Source organism: Paramormyrops kingsleyae, chromosome 5 (genome assembly GCF_048594095.1).
Source record: "Paramormyrops kingsleyae isolate MSU_618 chromosome 5, PKINGS_0.4, whole genome shotgun sequence".
In the NCBI taxonomy this organism is placed as follows: Eukaryota; Metazoa; Chordata; class Actinopteri; order Osteoglossiformes; family Mormyridae; genus Paramormyrops; species Paramormyrops kingsleyae.
In genome coordinates, this window is record NC_132801.1 from 33,524,616 (window position 1) to 33,538,133 (window position 13,518).

At 47.2% G+C, this 13,518-nt stretch overlaps 1 protein-coding gene across 2 annotated transcripts in view; it reads left to right on the forward strand.

The window, feature by feature from the left end:
• The window catches only part of ntn2 (netrin 2), a 46,852-nt gene extending 33,632 nt beyond the window's left edge, over window positions 1-13,220 (forward strand). For both annotated transcript variants that reach the window (XM_023819159.2, XM_023819158.2), the window contains exons 4-7: window positions 4,819-4,968; window positions 7,298-7,351; window positions 11,374-11,448; window positions 11,668-13,220. In XM_023819159.2, the coding sequence (XP_023674927.1) occupies window positions 4,819-4,968; window positions 7,298-7,351; window positions 11,374-11,448; window positions 11,668-11,996 (608 nt within the window). In that variant the 3' untranslated portion in view covers window positions 11,997-13,220. The remainder of the gene's footprint in view (window positions 1-4,818; window positions 4,969-7,297; window positions 7,352-11,373; window positions 11,449-11,667) is intronic.
• Window positions 13,221-13,518: the final 298 nt, after the last annotated feature.

A 13,518-nucleotide genomic window follows, 5' to 3' on the forward strand; every position in this document is an offset into this window, starting at 1 on the left:
TATTTCTTGGGATAGGCTCCAAGCTCACCACAGCTCTGTATTGGATAAGCGGTATAGAGGAACTGTGGATGGATGGACACTTGCCAAAGTCATTCACATTGAGTTCCATGCTCAAGGTTACAAATGCTGTTTTCCTGGAAGTTGCCCCAACAAGAAGGTTTTGATTTTAAGAGTTCAGGAGTTCTTTAACCATTATTTTTTTCAAATCTTCATGATCTTTAGTGATGGTGGAAGATCATGCTTTGAAATCCACAGTGAGTGGATTTTTCATATGATCTGTAAATTATCAAGTGCTTGTCATCATTAAGGAAATTTTAAGAACAGAAAAGCTATAGTGGTTAAGAGTATTGATAACTGTCTGGTTCTTGTTGGGTTAAATCAGTATTATCAGTGCATGATTAATACTCTCTGAAGCCTAGCTTCTCCCATCGTTACTTGCCACTCCTTTAATTGGCACTGGAAGGCAACATGTGATCAGTGGTCTGTAAGAAAAACAATTGGCTTGGCAGAGTGTCAGAGAGTAAAGCTTTTTTGGTAGGTATGGGGGTGGAGCGGACAAATAGAAAGAACTGAAATCTTCATTTTTTCCTGTACAAAAACTTGTGGAAGTTTAAGGAAACTGCAGAGCCTGCTGTACATTTTGGCATGTTATTCCATGATAAGATGCACCCGCCACACCACAAGAACACTTCGGCAGGAGCTTGAATTTCTTGCACGCGTGGTGGAATGACTTCTCTGGCAAAGTTTATTGCTCCTTCAAGACTTTTGTTTCCACATGCCCCCTCTGGCTTTCTATTATCAACCTTGTCTACATTTATTTGCCCCTAAAATAAACCTCAAGCACCCACGTACTTTCTGTGCTTCGCCCTTGTTCGGTGCTGCTCGGCACTCGTTTCTCGAATTCTTCTCCTCCTCCATGGTATCCCTGCCTTCGTCTCCAGCATCAGAGCAGAGGTGTCCCTGAACTGTCCGATGCAGCACTAGCTATACAGTCTTGAAAACTCATCAACATCCACGGCCCTTTTTTTTATTTTTACTGCTTTTTAACTGCCCTAAGCCTCCTTGACATAAAACTTCAAACATCATGCTTTTAGGCACCAGGGGGGATGACATAAAAACAATGTCATGTCACTCGTCTGTCATTCTCCGGGCAAAATAAATCAGCTGTGCTGGCAGGATGATGGTTTTCTAGTTCCATGCCAACAAAGGCTCTATGCGGACTCTTTGGTTCCAGAGAATAGTATGCTAATGGGGGGCATGCCCTTAGAGACATCTTTACAGTCTCTGTGTCATAACCTTCACTGTTCACTTTATCCACTTTCCCTTCCTGGAATTTTGAAACACATATGAACATGGGATGTAGACTTGTTCATCTGAATAAATTTGTGCAACATCTTCCTATCGACACTTATATTTGTATAATTATTATAGAACGCATTTGTTCACTGTATCTAAGCACGCTATATGGAGTGTTATATTGTGAATTATACATCATAATTGTCTTGCGACAAGATCTTTGCGGCTATCATACTTTTCTTTTGTTAGTACACTAGCGGATGCATGGAGTCCCCATGACGTCTTACCATGATTTTCTACCCTAGGAAGCAACTCTACAGTGAGGCTTAAATTCATTTTAGTGGAGCAATGTTGATGCAACTGCTTTCCCCCCCGCAAGAGTCCACAGCTGTCTTTTTTTTTGTTATGGATAAAGCTTTATTCGTTTTCACTATACATTAGCATATTGCCTAGTTTGAAATACAGCGAGAAACAGTAGTATTTTGGGGTGTCTCGGAGTGTGAAGGGATGTTGTTGTTTTGAGAGATAAGATAGAGCCGCATCTCCGGTTTCAATCTGCGCTGGTGAAAGCATTAACCGTCTCATCAAGCACTGTTGCAACATCTGGGAATGCAGTCAGCTATGCGTTGTGGGAGGGGCATGTTTGCGATTCCAGGGTAATGAATACATGGCTCATAGCAGATTACATTTTCAATCAGATGTCAAAAACATGAATGAATTAAGTATCCTGCTTCTCTTTCAGGATTAACACAGACTGTTTATACACAAACGGGCAAACAGATATGTAACCAGTGATGATCCAGTTGTGTTTTCTTGGTGGGGTTGTGCAAAAATAACATAATGGGATCGACCTAATGCTACAACACAGGCCTACACAGGTCTCAGGAAGCAGAAGAGCTGCTTTTATGGGAAGGCTCAAATGGCAGGAAGTTTATAATGCGGTACTCCAATATTGGTATTTCACAGTCCTTCATAAGAGAGACCATGTCTGTGTTCACAGTTGACAGATCCACGGCAAGCTGATCAAACTGGTTTAAGGGCCACAGGTAAAATTTCCTCCCCTAATTCTGCACCACCGCGGACGAGTGGGTGACCCTTAGCGTTAACCATTGCTTGGCTATCTCATTTTGTACTTTTTATAACTGAGGTGAAGGTACGGGGGTGATTTGGACCCCTTGCTTCCGTTTCTTTCGCCACCGTTCCCCACACGATGACCTCAGTGACTTCAAAGAGCAGGTTTTAGGGGCCTGATCAGCTGCAGTTCGTTAGCACATCTGGGAGCGTGAAGGAACGCTTGGAAGAGGAATGTCAGACATTTCCAAATGGGCACACCCCCCAGCACCTGGCCACAGGGGCAATGCAGTCGTTCCCTCAGCAGTGTGAGGGATGGGAACTGAGTCACACAAGCAGACTGCTGCTTTGCGCAGAGACCTTTGACCTTCAGGCTCCTGCACCCATCCCCCTCTCCCCCCCCCCCCATCTCCACTTCCAATCAAAGAAGTTCAGCAGACGTGCCAACATCCCCAAACAACAGTGCGGGGAAAAATACATAGCTCAAAGTTTCTAGCCAGGTGCTGGAAATCTGTCTAACAGAGCATGGTTTTTGCAGACAGCATCTAAAAACTAATTATCACAGAATAATTTGGTGGTTAAGGATGCGGATTCCTCTGGTTCAAGCCACAGAACAATTATTATATTAATTGTTAAATAACAAATTGAAATTTGTTAGATATAGATAGACATCTTTATTGTTATTGTAATTAAAACAACTAAACTTTGTTTTAATTACAATGACAGCAAAGATATCTAAAGTATATAAAGCATTAGAAGCCAAGTTAAGATAAAAAAAAGTGACAAGTAAACAAAAAAGAGTAAATAAAAGAAGCAGGAGGCTGTCCTCTTATCAACAGGTTGTGATGGCCTTAGGGGAAAATTATGAATAGCAATAAAACACAATTATGCCTGACAAAATCAAGACCCAAAAATGAACAATTTTTTTATTAGCGTATTTGAGTTACTGGTATTTTCCCAAAGGATAGTTTCTGCTCTTTAGGATGCTGAATAATTAGGACTATCGCATTACAGTAAAATACTGCTGTTTACCTTTGTAATTTCAGCATGGAAAGGGGTTGTTTTCTACTAAATTAGTCTCAAACAAGGGGGAATAAACTGCTTCTGCGCTGTTCCCAGTTGTGCATTAACGAACATCCACAGTGCCAGATCTGATAGAGACATTTTTTAAACATGATCCTATCTTCTTACTGTTTATTTTTCAAATATATTGTTTTTCTTCGCTCCGTACTGCGTGACCTGATTCGAATCCATCTCGACGAGCCTCGCAGGCCGATTCCAGCTCTCGTTTTGCTGACCGCTCATCACCATAAAATATCTATATTTCAGGCAGCCGCATGTTTTTCTTTCCGTTTTTTCCTAGCTATCAAGATGAGATCAAATTGTTCAAAAATTGAAAACTTGCAACCGGAGAAACCAGTGGCGCTCGATGGCGTTGATAAATTTTACAGGGAACTGAGTATTACTGCTTGTTGGTATGCAGTCGTTCGCAACGTGATGTTTTTTCTAGCCGTAATAAAATTGTTGCACATCGGCTCGCTGTAATAGACACTGTTCGCATTGTTCATAGCAATGCATATGATTCCAATTTACTGAGAAATAAAAATTAAACTTCAGAACATCGTCGCAAATAATTGGCTCTGGGTTTCAGCGCTTTGCTGATGTTAGTGGACAGTGTGCTGCAGGCATACGTGTGTGAGGGCATCCAGAGCCCTACAGTATATTTACTCACCGGGCAGAGCCAGGGGCGGCCGGGGATGAGGAGATTTAGTGCTGTTTACTTTGATGGTACAGGGAACCGAGTCAGAGGAATGCAGACGCGTTGGTCCGTCCGCCGCCTCTTATGAAGGGCGCTGCTGATACTGACAACGGGCACCGTCCGTGCGTTTTTTTTTATTTATTTGTTTATCTGTTTTGGGCGGGAAGGGGAGTTTTTTTCAGCCCTTAAAATCTTCTAGTCTTATTTCCAGTCATTGTTTAACGAAATCTTACCGTAATTACATATCGAAAGCATCCAAAAATGGGCTCTGGTGCTTTATTGCTGGAAGGAGGGGTTGTTAGATGTGCAGGCAGACAGAGGATTAAAGAAGTGAGTTTGCACCGGCCCTGGCGCAGCACTTACGCTTCTCCTTCCCCTGTTCGTCCGCTATCGCAGTACTCGGCGGTATGGAGGTGACTGGTTGCTGCAGCCAAAAAATACTAAATACTAAAGGTATATAGGAGCGGCACGGTGCTGGTAGCAGTGGAAATCATTAATGAATACCGATGTCAGAGAACAAGAAATCAATTACAGTGAGCTGCACGGGTTTTAAGACCAATGCAGGTATAACATTAAGATTTCTTTTTTCATAAAATTTTAAATCTAATCAGGAAGGAATCACATAGTAGGAGGTCACATAGTATAATTCATCAAGTATGTGTTAAACCATTATTTATTTTCTCTCCCTCCAGCTTGTGACTGCCACCCAGTGGGCGCTGCTGGTAAGACGTGTAACCAAACGACGGGTCAGTGCCCCTGCAAGGACGGCGTGACGGGCATCACCTGCAACCGCTGCGCCAAGGGCTACCAGCAGAGTCGCTCTCCCGTGGCCCCCTGCATCAGTGAGTCGGACTGCCCCTCTCCTCTACACTAGCCAGGCTGCCTTGCTGAGCTGGCTCTGGTTTTGGGTTTTTGGTTAAAATAGAAAACAGTGGCACATCTGATGTAGATACCCAGAAACCAAAAAATGAAATGTTTGGTTTGTAAATGTAAACCTAAGGCTGTTATGCGTCTCTTTTGCTTTTCTGTCATTGTGCGTTAATACTAAGGGACTGAGGGGGGTATGTTCAGCAGAATTGATAGACACCATGCGTGTCCAAGGATCCACCAGCACCTCCTGTCTATAGACCGTAAGCGGACAGGTGGATCACACTGCCTTGGGTGGAGTGGATCCATCAGTTCATAGAGTCCGGTACTGAACATCTTGACCAGACCTCTTTCCCTGCCGGGCTCCCCGTTGAGTCCTGGAGCGTGAACGGGCTGAGGCTCTAATCCGGGAAGGGGTCTGTTTCCTTTTTATCGCTCATCTTTCTATTCCTTGTCCCTCTATCAGGGACATAGCCAGACTTTGTACAATGGGGAGACCACACTAGACCAGGAATTTTACTGGGGTAGCAATGGGGTAATATCTTGCCACCTGGAGTGGGGGGGAGACACACCACATCCGACTGATCAACGGGTTAGGCAGCTGTAGCTTACAGGATTAAATGCTCCATATTTCGTGGCCACCCCTTAGATCCGCCCCTGCTTCCGTATTGTTTTTGGGTTCTCGTCAGGCTGTTCCAGTGCCACTCTACGTTACGCTGACTTGCTCCGAGCTGCAATTTCTGTTCTCTGTCCCAGAGGTAAAGTCTCTCGCAGTTGTAATTTCAGGTGCATTATTTCAGTCGTACACCCCCCCCCCCCCCCAGCTGCAGCGGTAGGGTCTGCACGCCTTGCCCTCGTGGTGAGGGGTAAGTGCGGGCTGTGGAGGGGCCAGGTTTGGGAGCCGCCCCCTGGTCCTCACAGACGGACCACAAGAGGGTGAGCAGCTTGTCCGCACGCTGTGCCGCGTGACGGATGCTGTGCCTGCCATCTCCCCCTCACTCGAGGCAGATGGCGGAGGCCTGGGGGGTGGGGACTCGCCGCGGTCACACGGCGCGACAAATTCCAGGAGCCCCGCGCCGGAGGACCCTGGGCTAGGGCGCATTCACGAGACGTCACCCCCTCCCCCACCCCACCCACCAGCTGGGGCCGGGTGTCCATGCATTTCTTGCGACTCAGTGGTGAGATAGACACCATGTAAGCATTGAAGTGGAGGCAAGGTGGGCGGGTAGGTGGCATTGCCAAAGGGTTCCCGGATGCCACATGACGTGGGCCAGGCTGGGTTTAACTCCCCTGCCCTCTGAACAGAGACATCCAGAGGGTCGGGAACTCGCAATCTGTTGAGAAACATTGCACGTGGAAGGGGGGGGGGTAACGGTCTGAGTGCACTTTTGATGGGTATAGCCATGCAATTTGCTGCAAGGGAGGGAGCTGGCTTTTGGCAGACGTCTGTGTTTTGAAGGGACTTTGCTACTGTTGTAGGGATTGGTGGAGGGGGGGGTGGCGCATATGGGTAGATACTTTTCCTGGAAATCAGCTGTTACTTGCACACTGAGCCAATTCTCCAATGTCTGCAAAAATTAAATGGCAGTTCTGCTGTCAACCAGCTGTAAAGCTGTAACACGTTAACCCCTGTGTGTTCTGCTTGCGGGCGTTTTAGTCTTGTGTCTGTGTGTTGCTGTGTGTGTTGGGTTTTTTTTGCATTGTATCTTTAGGCCTCCAGACGTCACCACGGCTGCACGGCTCCCTGACACGCGGATTCCAAAGGTTTCTCGTGTTATGATGGAGCCAGTCGCTTAACCGTGTGGCCTCCATTAGTGTTGCGGGATGCGGGGTCTATTCGACCCCCTTTGTCGGCTTTGCCATTTCCGTCCATTTTTCACCACAAGAAGCTCAACATGCCGCCACCAGCAAAAGTAGTTGTTTCGCGCTGTTGTAAGACTGGCGGTTAGCATTGGTGTTTGTGAACAAAGCGCATGCGCTCTGGTTCTGAGGTGCGTACCTTCACTCTGGTATTGAGTGTCCACTAGACGTGGGCTGCGTAATGTGTTTAGTGACTTGTTTTCCATGGGGTTGCATATATGAATGATGTTGGGCAGGAGGAAAGTGGAGCATCATTGGACACAGCTGCGGGCACTGTGATGTGATTGGGCAATTACTGCAGGGACTGCATGCAAGCCCCGCCCCCTCATTCCCAATCCCCTATGCGTTATTGTAATAACTCCTGATGGGGGTGTTGGCTTTATTGTTCTCTGTTTGTTTTTGCTAATTGCTGTTAACTTTCTCTCTCCTCTCTTCCCCTGTCAGAAATCCCGGTGGTGAACCCAACCGCAGTGGTCAGCAGCACAGAAGAACCAGCAGGTCAGACCCCCCCTCCCCCCCCATACTTCACTGAGAAAGTGGGACCGCGAGCTGCCAAATCCAGTGGCATAGGCTGCTGTCGTCAGTCTGAAGTGGTGTTTAAGTGCTTTCTTACTTAATAGATGGTTTAAGTGGAGTGAACAGATGCTCCCAGGGTCACACGTAGGTTGCTGAGTGTTTTCCCTGTCAGATGAGCGCCTCCCGGGGGCGGTTTGAGGCACCAGGTTCAGCACATGACAGCAGATCTGTCTGAGGATGTCATTGCAACGGATGCTCGCATATTGCGGCTCTGCAGAGGAAGCATGAAGGAGGCCTGTCAAACAAAGTGTGTGGTGAAGGGCAGTAGTTCAGCTTTTAGGTTAGTAGTTCTGCTTTATAGGTTCTTGCATTTTGCTGGTTCCAGTTTCCTTTTGTTTTATCACCGGATATTCCTGGTCTGCTCCAAGTATCCTACTCCTGGAAGCTGGTAATGGTGGGATTTCACGCATGATTATTCCTGGTGCCGTCTGCACAGGAACTTCCTTCCTCGGGATTTGTGTAGCGGACTGGCCTCTGCACCTGCCAAATAGGTACACTGATCCCCCCCCCCCCCTTTTTTTGAGTACTCCCCCCTCCGTGGGGGTGTCTGGTACCAGCCATGGGACTCGAGGTGCCTTTCCAACCCCTGGCTCCACGTCTGCTTTCTGGATTTGTGGTGATTCCTTCACACGCACTTGGGGCGTGGTTCGCAGTTCGCAGAAACCAGAGATCCCTCAGCGGTCGCGTCCTGCTTTTCGGCAGCCCTGCTTTTTGGGTCACTGGCCGATTCATTAGACTTTCCAGGTGATTGGCCGTCAGTAAGCGGCTCTTCATGGGAAAATACGGGTTGGCAGGTGGCCAGAAGTGCGGCAGCATTGCCGGGCAACCTCCGCGGCGGTGCTGAGCTCACTAATTGCCCTTTCCGGCAGATATTTTACATTTAAAGCATTTCACGCAGAGAGGCACGCTGCCACGGCCTTCCTTTCAGCGCAGGAAACAGTGCCCCGGGTCCTCCCGGCCACATTCAGAAGTGGACAGCCAGCAAACTGAGGAGACAAAATAAAAAACACAAAATAAAAAATGCTCTTTTCTGAACTGCATCGTTGAACTGCGAAGTTTTTATTCACCTTCCTGGATGCCCAGGAGAAGACTAGAGAGCCATGCTAACCCTCGCCGTGGTCCTCTGGGCTCAGTGAAGGAGATTGGGCCGTTTATCCCCACAGACGCCCTGAACGCCATGAAAAGCTGGCCTGTCCGCTCTTCGGTTACCGCCAAGAAAACGGTGTCGCTCTGATATACAGCCAAGTCCCCCTGACATTTTTATGGCTTTTTTTTCCCCTCTCAGCGTCCCCCCAGCCCACTCTCTCCTTTAGAGATCGACGTTGAAACGAGAAGGGCCGTTCTGCACCTTGGGACGAGAAAACATTTTGTTTCTTAATAGTGGAAAAAAAGACTTTCTGTGTGAGCAATCCCTTTTATTTGGTTGGGTTTGGAACTTGAAACTGCCCCTTTGACCAGACTCCTGAATGATTTCATTTTGAAAGAGCTATAAGCGACTCGAGGACTGGTCAGTACACAACAACAAGCCCTTTCAAGTAGGTGTCAGGATGATTGACCGAAGCCTTGCATTCGGGCCGGCGGTGGATCCAGGGAGTACGTCACCTTAACTCAGCATGAGTTCAGGGGTACGATCCGAAATGCCGTGATCGGAGGCCGGATGCCAGCGACGGATGGATGGAGGGCCGGGCAGATAGTTTGCAATGCCTTTGTGAATTTTAATTCAGTACAGATGACCGTCCCTCCGCGACAGCCCCTTCGGTGCCCAAGGGAAATCAGAGTTTGCTGAAGCCGCCAAAGCCACCCATTCTCATAATTCACTCTCCCCATTTCTATGGCGTGTTTGACCTTCCCGTCTCAAAGAGATTGTCCCAGGGTTGGATTATAAGAAAGTACCATCATTTAACATGCATTAATGTGTGAATGGGTAATATAATTACATTTTGAAAAGTTGCTGAATATAGGTTTATCTGTGTGTATCTTTAAAATGTGATTAACGTAATTTTTTTGCTTCAGAAACTCTTGAACGGAAGGTTACATAATGAATTACCAGGAGGGGCCCTCTGTTGTTTAGTGTTGAGCTGAATCACAAAGCAATTAAATAAATTACACTTATGAAGTGATTGGACAAATGCGTGTTCGGCTCCCAGGGTGGGCGGGATTATCTTGCACTGTCAGTCACTGGTTGTTTAACCTTTGGGTAACTTGACAGGATTCCTTTGGATTAATCGAGCTGGTGATTGACAGGAAACGGTAATCCCTCACATTATGAGTTTCAAAGCCTCATTTCTCCTGTTACTAGAAAAAAAATAAGCTTAAGAGGGATCTATTCTTCTATTTACTTTGTAGGGAAAAATATTAATATGAAATTAATAGGCCTCATGTTCCTTTAATGTTCATTTTGCTAAAAACATCTAGTATGCTTGGTATAAGAATTCTCTATGTGTTAGCTATGTGAAGTATGACTATGCCACCTTAGAGAAAAATGGCTCATATTTCTTAATAATAACAAAGTACATGCATTAAAACCATTTAATGGGCATCTTTTACCTCTGATGTCATGACAGCTACTGTGATGATGGTATAACACTAGAACTGTGTGGCCTAGAGAGCTGGCCAATGACGTAATGGCATATACCCTTGTGGGGTTTCCATAAAAAAGCGTCTCTTTCAGCCGCTGTTTCTGCCTTTGCTTTGCCCTCGCCTTGCTGTCTATTCTCCATTTGTAGCCCTGTAAGAATCTAGCTCCCTGACGGCGAGAAGGAGCTCTCTGCGCCCGGTTCTGGGTGCCGTCATGGGGGCGTGCAGTTGGGGGGGGGGGGGGGCGTGCTCCCACCTTGGCGTGCTCTCCTTTCACCCGGTCAACGGCCTCATTCTCTTGAGCAAGTCAATACGCTCCGCCTCTTCCCGTTGACTGTTTTTTTTTTTTGTTCCTCTCAAGAAGAAAGTGCCAACAGAGAAGCGGATTCCTTCATCACTTTCCACAAGTCTGTTTCCCTCCGGTTTGGTTCTGGCCTGAAATGTGATTTGTTGCTGGCTCAGTCTGGGCCCGGCGCTCGCTGGCCAAACCGACGGTTTCCTCCCTCCCGTCCTCCACCCCGAGGCAGATGACAGGTGCTGCTCTGACTGCCACATGCGAGTGGAAGCTCTCGCTCCATTACTTAGAACGGGGGCACCTCCATCTGCCTGCGGTACACAGGCTCTATTATACTGTTAGAGGGCTGTGCTGGACGGACCCGAAAGAAAGCACACATGTGATGTCATCGAGCCCCTGTATGAATGAGGTTTGGGATGGCAGCTGCAATTCATTTTAACGTTCCTGTAACAAGCCCGTGACCTCCATGACAGGAAAAAGTGGCCGGGAAGGCTGATACAGCAGTGTGACTTCGTGATGTCATCGAGTGAGTGGCATGGCCCTGGTGAAGAATAACTTTGTCCTGCGTGTCTGTGAGCAGCTACGTCTATCACCAGGTGCCTGATGGGAAGTGGAGTGTGGGAAAGAATATGGAAGCTGGTCTGGTGACAGTCACAGAGACACTGGTACATGTGGGTTCCGCCGGTCGGGTTTCTGCTTCAGATCCCAGCACCGCAGTCCAGCGTGGAATCGCATCTGACGCGCTGCTGAATTTTCATCGTGAATGCTTCCAAATTTGTGCTACTTAAGAAACTATAATAACCTATCTGCCTGACCATCCCTGAATTACCACCCCCTCCTCCCTATATCTGTAATTTAAATAATGCAATATTGGGTCTTCCATAAGTATGTGCAGTTCCTGAGCCATTTGTAAGTGAATTTGTCAGAAATCAGCTGCCGATGATTAATAGGGGTGATAATAATTGTTATGTGTACCGTTAGTTTGTTTTTTTGTTATATTGCCCTTGACAGATTGAGGCCGGTGGACTCGGGTGAACTTGCTTAATGCTAAAACTGTTGTGTTTCTTTGTAGACTGTGAGTCGTACTGCAAGCCTGTGAAGGGAAACCTGAAGATCAACATGAAGAAGTACTGCAAGAAGGATTATGGTGAGTTGCCCGGCTACGGAGGCGCGGTGACGTCATTGCAGCTGAAATCACGTGCCGCAGAGTGTCTGCGATGAAACAGATGATACGTCCTGATATAGCAAGTGTGTGTTTTTCTTTTACTGTCTAAAACTGATGCTGTTTCAAATTTGGGCTCTCAAGAGAGCAGATTAAGTAGACAAAATTTCTGTCGCATCTAACATGCGACTCGTCTCCCCAAAGCCGTGCAAGTGAACGTTCTGGACATGGAGACCGTGGGCGACTGGGCCAAGTTCTCTGTCAACGTGGCATCGGTCTACAAGAGCCGTGGGGAGCCGCTGAAGCGGGGCGACAACTTCCTCTGGATCCATATGAAGGACCTGGGCTGCAAGTGTCCCAAAATCCAGATGAGCCAACGCTTCCTGGTGATGGGTACCAACAACAGCGGGTCGGAGCGGACCGGCCTGCTGGCCGACAAGAACAGCCTGGTCATCCAGTGGAGGGACGCATGGACGCGACGACTGCGAAAGTTCCAGCGCAAGGAGAAGAAGGGGAAGTGTAACAAGGCGTGACGGGAGAGCGCCCCCTACCAAGCTCCTGATGCCTTGCAGGATGGAGCATGCCCGGGAACGGCACACATACAAAGACTGCATGTGTTATGCCCCTTTAAGGACCACTTTGTGTATATTGTACTATTTCCTGCCGTTTCTTGTTGTTTTTCATTCGCGTGTGACTTTTTTTTTTATTGGTCTGCCTTGAAAAGGGACCGTTAAAAAGGGTACAACGTGTAGATGAGAATTCATGCCATTCTCCCCGTCCTTGACAAAGACAGTAGAAATTGTGAACTTGTCCCCCTCCCTTCATCCCCAGACTGGTTACCTCTTAACACAATTTATACTTTTTAGTATAAAGCGACACAATCTTCTGCCATTAGCTAAAACCCAGTCAGATTCTGTGCCGCCACCCCTGCTTTCTGCCTGATTTGCCGTCACTGCTGCCGTAACGCCTCTCCGCTGCTTAGGGATTGGACGGCAAAGACGCCACAGGCTGCCACAGCCAGCGAGACTCCTCATTGGACCGCAGGCCCAAAGTCCCTTCACGGTTTAGCCTATGGGAGGAAATTCCTGGAGGTCTGGGATTCGCTGGTTGCTGGGCAGACTGCATATTTTCCACTGTCCCTGTCACATGACCAAGGTGACAGGCGGGCTTGTCCTGAGGTGTTTTCTTTCCTTGAATTCCAGCTGCTACAGCCACATCACTTTGCCCCCCCCCCATCACCCATAATCCCTTGCACCAGAAGGGTACTTGATGTAAACTGTCCTTGGCAGACGAATCTCTGAAATGCCAATGTCATGTGACCAGTGATCCTGTGTTTCGTCTGACTGCTTGAGTTTCACCCACTTCTTCCACTCATATCATGTTGCCAACTGACAGGGTTGCCAGGCCATTTCCACGAGACAGATCAAAAATGTACATGTCTTTGATTATTGTTTTCACCTGTCAGGTCAGCCTCTTTATGTTTTTCATTTTTAACAGATGCCTGTGTTTACATACGTGAGGACGTGTGAGGATTTTAAGCATCATAGGGCCCAGTCTGCTTAGGTTCAGTGGCAGACGAGGATGGCAGACGAGGAAACGAAAGAAAGCAGATTGTTTCCAAATGATCACAGCTGAAAAGAGGCTTTGCAGTCAGCCTTTGGTTTGATGCAGGCTGTGATGACACTACCACTTCTTTTAAATGTTTTCTTTCAATCCATCACCTGTTGTAAATTGATAAAAAGGAAAACGAGGACAAACTGAATGAAAAGTGCAGTCCTTTTTGTTTTGAAAGTTTTATTTTTGTCTTGCCTGACGTTTGTTGTTGTCTTTTTTTAAAAAACAGAGAATGTAAACAGAATGTATGCATGTTCCAAAATAGCCAGCTACTAGTGAGCCTAAAGCCGTTTTTATGCTATTCGTTTACTATTTTGGCAGGAGTGTGTGGCTTGGCTTGTCACACTTCCAGATCCGTTCGCAAGCATGCTTCTCCGTCGCGGTGTACACTCCCGATCCCGGGACTTCGTGACGCAGTAGCGGGAGCAGACGGAGCCGTTC